The 7,741-nt window shown below is 39.5% G+C and overlaps 1 protein-coding gene across 1 annotated transcript in view; it reads right to left on the bottom strand.

Annotated features, from left to right (window-relative positions):
* Nucleotides 1-3,323: 3,323 nt before the first annotated feature.
* The window catches only part of dnmt3bb.1 (DNA (cytosine-5-)-methyltransferase 3 beta, duplicate b.1), a 40,775-nt gene continuing 36,357 nt past the window's right edge, over nucleotides 3,324-7,741 (bottom strand). The window contains exons 19-22 of the mRNA XM_061058302.1: nucleotides 7,432-7,517; nucleotides 7,251-7,320; nucleotides 7,037-7,155; nucleotides 3,324-6,059 (exon numbers count right to left, since the gene is read on the bottom strand). Of these exons, the coding sequence (XP_060914285.1) occupies nucleotides 5,918-6,059; nucleotides 7,037-7,155; nucleotides 7,251-7,320; nucleotides 7,432-7,517 (417 nt within the window). The 3' untranslated portion in view covers nucleotides 3,324-5,917. The remainder of the gene's footprint in view (nucleotides 6,060-7,036; nucleotides 7,156-7,250; nucleotides 7,321-7,431; nucleotides 7,518-7,741) is intronic.

The following is a 7,741-nucleotide window of genomic DNA, read 5'->3' as shown; positions in this document are numbered from 1 at the left end:
GAACAGTGTTAGCATGCTAAGCTAATCGGCTACAGTTAGCGAGTGAAGCTAACTAGCATCCGTGTAGCTAACCTCATATCTGTGTTTTTGGTTATTTATTTTTACTTACACCAGACAGAGACACAGCAAAGAACTTTTCGTGCCATTATAAGAAAGTTAAACACATGATTATAGGCGATGCTGGTTGCAAATAAAAACTTGTTTTCTATCTGCTTCCCGGAAATATTGACGTCCATGTGACAAAAAGCTAGCATAATGTTTACTGTTAGCTTCCTCCTAGCTTAAATCTGAGACCTCAAATGTTAACAAATAATGTTACTAATCTTAATTTAAAAGCTGCAGCTCAGATGATCTATTTTTTTTTAAATCTATTTTTAATATCTATATTTTTTTTGTACATTCTTCATTTTTTTTATTTATTTTTTTTTAAATTGTACTTTATTCACTTTCTGTTTCTAATCTTTCCTCTTTGCTGCTGTAACTCTGTAAATGTAAATAAAGGATTATCTTATCTTTTCTTATTTGACAGACTTGTATATGTATTTTGGAAAATTAATGATTTTTGTTATCTTGGCTAAAATAAAACTGGTTCATTATTTATTTATTTTTAAAGATGCCGTTTGTTTCCAAGTTCGAGTCTGAATCTTTCAGGATACATCTCCAGTTTTGGGTAGCCTATAATTTCACCATTTTACCCCTTCTTTTAAAAGTTCATGAACCAACTTCTAAAATGTTATATAAACAAGTCATTGGCCTCTTTTATTCATGTTTTGCGTATAGCGTTTTAAAAAGGGAGAAGCTGAACTGTTCACCAAGCCTATTTGTAAACAGTAGGCTAATAAATCCAATCCTTGAATCAAAAATATATTGACAACCAGCAAAATTCCTGCTTTCATATTACCAATCCTGTGGTGCCCCTTCAGTATATTTTGCAAATATTTGACCAGTGACAAAGCACTGACTTTGCACTTCTGAAAATGGGGTCGGTCAATCAAACATACAATGGTTTGAATCATCAATAAAACCAGTTGAGGAGTCAAATAATAGTGATCAATATTTCACACCTTTATATTATTTGTTACAATGTTACAATTCACTTAGCAGACGCTTTTATCCAAAGCGACGTACATCAGAGAGTCAGTACAAATCCATTCATACACCGCCACTGAAGCAGAGGGAGCAATGCAGGGTTAAGTGTCTTGCCCAAGGACACATCAGACATGTTGCTCAGCTGGGGATCGAACCCTTGACCCTTGATTTATTATGGTGCATAAAGTCATAAAACACATGTTATGTGTGTGATTATACCTGTTTACCTATCTGAGCATTGTATGTCTGATAAGGTTATACAGTAACTTATGTTATTGGTGAGAAACAGGCAGGAGGCTATTTTAAGTTTTCTTCTTCCTACTCCTGTCTGTTCATGGACAGTGTATACGTATTTTGAGATAATAGTGTATGATGTATGTTGCACTGGTTTTTTAAACTTCTATTTTGGGCAGATTTTTGTTTTGAAATAGAGAAAACATTTATTATCATTCATTTCAAATTAATGTCATATGTTCCTCTCTATTTTGAAGTCTTTAAGTACAAACAAAAACATATTCATTCTATTAAGCCCTCAGGCAGTCATTTTGTGCTTTACAGAAATGGAGCCGCTTTAAGTAAGTACAACACAAACACAAGCTGTTCTTGAGAGTTCTAATCAGCATCTTAACCATCCTAAATATCGTCATTGTCAGTATCAAATGGTGGTAGAGTCAGTCGTCTTAACTGGAAGGTCGGGGGATCGATCCCCAGCTCCTGCAGCCACATGTCCGAGGTGTCCTCAGGCAAGACACTTAACCCTGAGTTGCTCCCACTGCTTCAGCTGCAGTGTATGAATGGATGAGTTAATACTGATGGACTCTTTACTCAGCAGCTTCTACCATCAAAGGTCAGAAAGAAGACAGTTGGTGAGCAGGCTTTTTCTTTCCGTGCACCGACACTTTGGAACAGTTTACATCTGGACATCAGGCAGGCTTGTTCTGTTGAGGTTTTTAAAGCAAAGTTAAAGACTCATCTGTTTACTGTTGAGTATGAGTCATGATTTCTCTGTATGTTTTTCCTGTATTTTAACTGTATTGCTTTGTACAGCACTTTGATTTAAAGCGCTTTATAAATAAATGTATTATTATTATTATTATTATCAGTGTGTGAATGTGGAGGTGTGACCTGGGGTGTGAAAGAGCTTGGAGTAGTCAGAAGACTAGAAAAGAAATATACAAGCTCAAGTCCATTCACCATTAACATTTAAAAAAAAAGCCTTTTTATAATGAAACATGACCCTTTGTGAGCATGGCATGGCATTATATTAGGTAAAGCCTTTAAACAGACTTAAAGGCAGGGTTAGTAATTCTCGAAAACTAGCATGATTTTGAAAGTAGCATTCCCTCAGTGCTCCGTCTGCACCCCCTCCCCTCTGTGCTCCCTCTAAAGCCACGCCCCCTCACTTACATGCACGAGCGCCGTCCCTCCAGAAGTGGACCTCAGCTCATCTCTTGCATTGTGTAGAAACTACGTTGTCTCATGTCTCATTCAGTAAACTCTCAGTATAAACTCCTAAAGTCATCGGTGACGCTCTTTGAGTGTGAGCTAGAGAGCGAGCAGGGAGACAGGGAGGCGTCTGATTGGTTCATCAGATTGGTACCTCATGGCAGACATTGGTCAAAGTTTTTACAGACTTACAAACTGATACAGATGATGGATTTTCTTTGTTCCTTTTTCAGAGAACCTGAGTTATTAATGTCTGTCAGGACCTAAAGACAATTTACACCAAAGTCTTAAAAAGTGGATCTGGAGGAAAATTACCAACCCTGACTTTAAATGTTATAATCTGAACATAATAAAAACATATCACCACTCACAGACCTTCAAGAGTGTCAAACAAAACAAGGACAAACAGATTTTATTCAGCGGCCAAACTGCGTTTTTTATTGGGTAAAAATTATATATAGGTTGCTATAAGAAGTATACAAACATAAAAAAATACACAAAATAAAGTATAAAAATAGCACAGAATCTGTTCTTTCAAGCGTGTTGGCACTGAAGATTCATAAAAAAAAAAGGCAAAAGAAACAATTCTAAAATGTTACTGTCGTCGAACATAAGCACAAAAAATGTTTTAGTTTTTAAAAAAAGTTCTCAGTTTTTATCACACACTCGAAATCTACAAATACACACTCATCTACATAACACAAGGTTTCAAAACACTATGGATTAATATGCTCTAAGTTGTGCTGTCACTTTCTTAAGCGAGCTTTTTAACATGTAAATAAACATGGAACGTGTTCTCAGTAAAAGGTTTAAAAGAGCCGTTACAGAGAGAGATACTAACTTGATCTATCGTGTGTGTTCTGTTTTCAAGCCAACATTCAGCAGTATTAGTGAAGCATGTAAACAATCACTTTTTGGTTTTATAAAGGGACTCTAACATCAGACTTAGGCTGGCTCTGTTGGGAGCCCGTGGAGCACCGCAGTCGGTCGTTCCTGAATGAAAAATCTTGTTAAGAAGACTCGCCCCTTTTTTCTGTTATCGGTCAAACAAAGAAAGTAGAAACACTTGTAAACCTTTCTATCAATACAGTACACAAAACATTGTTTAAAAAGAGTTCCAGTGATAAAAAATAAAAGCTATATATATAAATATATACAGGGCACGTGGGAGCAGAGAGCTACAGTATATATTCACAGAACAGAGATCCTACAGGAGGAACGGTGCACAGTCGCCCCCCTCGTCTGAGGTAATGCCCTTAAAGTTTGATTTGGTGACAGCCGGCAGCAACTCAAAATCGTCCAGTTGTAAAAAAAAAAAAAAAAAAAAAGAAGAAGACTGCACTTAAGGTGAGTGTTGCCCTTTGGACACATCCAGAAAAGTGTTATTCAGATAAACCGCCCAGTGAGTCGCTCTGCTCTGCTGGTGAACATGTCAAAACGTCCGCACCATGTATGTCCTGTCATTTCAGGCTAACAAATTACACTCTAGGAATGGTACTAATCTGTAGGGGAGTGGTACTTTTAGTGTTTTTTTTGCAAGGTTTGAAGCTAAATGACAAATATGTATCATAACTTAAGGAGTGACTCCAGTAGATCGCTTCAGCCAGTAGTCTCAAAAGCAGCAGTAAACATGGCAATAAAACCGATCAGGGTATGAATACTTTGGGTTTTTTTTTGCTTCTGAAAGGTTCAAGTATTGTTATCCTTAGCGTCCAATACCATTACAGAAAAGATTGCTGCGGAGAGCAGCGAGGTAAAAACGACGGATTTTGTGAGTTATTTGAGGAAAGCAGGTGAAAAATGACATCTTGCTTTTAAACTGATGATCATGTCCCTGTGGAGAGCACATCTTTAACTTAATGGGGGGGGGGGGGGTTTGCCCTAAGAGATGACATTGCAGACATTACCGGCTGTTTTTGTGGCTGCTGGCCTGAAGCAAACTGCTGGAGCGTCGCCAACACCTTCTCACTAACTTCTCACAATTAGAAACAGGAAGTGTTCTTATGATCATATAGGGGGGGGGGGGGGAATCCACATTATTACAGAAGCTTTTAGTGTCACAGAAATCAGTTTGTCACACACTTCACATGCAGCTCATTTTGGATTAAAATAGTGAATTATGACCTTAACATACAGCGTGTCCACCACACAGAACAAAGCATAGAGATGTTTTTTTTTAAGGCAGTTTCTCTGAATAAATCTTTTTAACATAGAACGAAGTAGTCAGTGCTAGTTTACTAAAGTCTTGTGCATCCACCAGTGTTTGCCACCTTTTTCTGTCGTCTCTTGAACAGCTGTGAAACCACGTTTGGACACTTCTTCCTGATTTTTAAATGAACTTGAGCCAAACGTGCACACTGACATCCTGCCATACAGTGAGTCAGAGCACCATGATTTTCAAAATAAAACATCTCCAGTAGGATGAGCAACATCTTTAATCCTCCGCTGTTTTAAAATGTCAGCCAAGTCAAAACCTGATCGTCTTTATCTCTGTGTTTTTGCATCAGGTGGTTTCAAGTATTCGCACGTAGCTATCAGGGAAGTCACAGCCGTGTAACTGAGACGTTTGGACGCCGTCTACAAAATATTGTTTATATAATCTTTCATAAAAGTCTAAAGGAAGCTAGTTTGCTCATGGGAACTGAAAAAAGACTCATCTAAACTGCAGCATCAAACAGGTTTTTTGGTGAAGCAGGTGAAACAGCAGGTAGTCTTAAAAAGGGGGAGCAGGGATCGACCTTTCCATGTTTGGACTTTGGTTCAAGTGAATTTAAAAGAGTTTTTGTCTGGATTAAAAAACCGCCTGCATGCCGCACATTAAAGTCGTCGGCTAAACTGAGAGATCAGCAAAACCTCTGAAATGTTTTTATGATACAGAGCCACTAAAAAGTTCTACTTCTGGCACCAAGTCGCTCTGCGTTTTCTGCAACTAGTCAGTGTTGTCAACTTAAAAACACCTTCCAAAAGGCTTTAAAAAAAGATCCTATTAAAACGGCTGTACAAGGCCGAGTGTTAAAAAAAAACAGAAAAGTGATGTCATCGTTCTTTTCAACGGACTGATCGCTGACCCGTCCCGCTCACTTTGACTCTCTGGGGTGGTGATCAGGTGCTCACCTCTGCCTTCTTTGTGTCCCTCTGTGTTTAAGGGGTTTTGTTCCAGTTTTAAGGCAGCAGTGCGTGATCACCAGGATCCACTAAAAGTTTTTCCCAGTCGCACTAATTCTCCTGAAACTTCCATTCTTCCAGCCAAAGAAGTCGTACAGCTCTTTTCCAGAAGTTTTTTTTTAATGGCGGCTGTTGTTTGTCGGAGCCAGTCTCACAATAGCAAAGCTGGTGGGTGGATCATGAGTGGGGGTCTGTTTTGCTGGTGATGTGTTGGCGTCTATTCACAGGCAAAGTAGTCTTTCAGAGGGGCGAACAGATGCCTGATGACCGGGACGCTCCAGGACCGGCCCAGGAGCTTCTGCCTGGCGCCGCGACCCATGTTTGACACATCGGTGTAGTGGACAGGGAAGCCGAAAATCCTGCAAAAAAACATAAACGACAAACATTACAACCAAATGTTCTGTGAAGAGTCAGTATTCAAAGAATTCTTCTGGTGTTTTTAAAACGGCGCTCTTTTTCAAATACTTTGGGGTCTAAATCACAGACGAGGTCCTGAATAAATGGAGATAATTGAGGTTAATCCTGCTCCTGCACCCCTCGAGGCAGATGAGTTTGATATTCAAATGTTTGAACACATCAGAGGAAGGCTCCCTGCAGAGATAGACTTTTATGTTAAATAGTTTAGAGCCTTTTCCAACACCTTTTATTCCCCTCCACAAAGCCCCCAGACTCCATCCATAAAAACACATTTCTAACTGTGGGAGTTTCTGGTCTGCTGCTGCCGAGGTGAACGTCATGTGGGAACACAATCGCCCAAACTTTACTCTGAGTTTCTCCTGCCAGTTCACTCATAAATGTTCCGCCTGGAGTTGGGGTGAGCTGACGCGCCAGCATAGCAGGAGATATTTCTTTTTTAAAACTGAGGGGCAAAATGTTCAAAACAGAGACAATATTTGACAGATCAATAGATAAGGTGCTCAGTGGTTTGCCCCGCTCATTCTGACAACTTTATGTCGTTTACCTCCCTTTCACTGTTTTATTTTTCATTTTATTTTATCATGTAAATTATGAGAAGCTATTTAAAGACCCTGTGTGAACTGCACTACTTAGGTTATGGCCTAAAATTGAACATGTCTAAATGTCTGGCAATTATTCTGATTATTATTATGTTGTTGATGTTTTTCTGTTGAAAAAATAATAAAAACTTTTAGTGGCAAAAAAAAAAAAAACAAAACCCAAGGATTTTGATGCAGCCAAATAAAGGAGTGATTTGGTGAAACTACAAATCAACTCCAGCTGTTCAAAGTCTTAAAAATATGTTATTAAGAAGCCTAAGTCTGTAAAAACAAGGCCCAGGTTTAATGTTAAAGTGTTAGTGGACGTGTTCCCTGCTCACCTCTCCAGCTCCGTGCACCACAGGATGTCCTCCTTCCCGTTCATCAGGACGGGGAAGTGTTGATCCTTCCCTTGTTTGATGGAGTTGGAACGGGTCGTGATGGTACGCACCTTCCCAAACTATGAAACAGACAAATGCACGGTCAAACAAGTGCAACCAAAAAAACCCTCAATTTTACAAGCATGAGCGCCAAAGACTCATCGTGGCTCTCTACCTTTGCGACTCTGCCGTGCTCGAGACAGTCCTGCAGCTCCAGCTTGTCCATCCCGGAGGCACAGAGAGGCCTGGAGGAGGGGATGGAATTAGTATGCTGTCATATCAAACACTCACACAGAGTACACAGACGAGCTTTAAAGATCCAAACTCAGACAGAAAAGAGGTGTTTTATTTCTTGCCTGTTCATGCCCGGTAGGTTTCCCCAGAAGTATCGGGCGCGGTGAGCAGCCGAGACCTCGATGGCGTCGATCATCACCGGGTTACACTGCACATGACATCACACACGGAACAAAACATGACTAACTGTTTAAAGCATGCAGATGACTCAGGAAACCAAACGAGAACCATTTGATCAGGAAGTTTAGGCTCGCAGTATAACCATTGGTAAACCTTTAAAGTCTTTCTATGTGATTTTTCACACTTAAATGTAGAAATCCAGTATATCCTCTGAAAATAACTCTGTGAGTCATGACTGTCTACAATGGGTGT

This window comes from Labrus mixtus, chromosome 15 (genome assembly GCF_963584025.1).
Source record: "Labrus mixtus chromosome 15, fLabMix1.1, whole genome shotgun sequence".
Classification (NCBI taxonomy): domain Eukaryota; kingdom Metazoa; phylum Chordata; class Actinopteri; order Labriformes; family Labridae; genus Labrus; species Labrus mixtus.
Note: the sequence above shows the minus strand (reverse complement) of the source record. Positions and strands in the feature narration are given on the sequence as shown.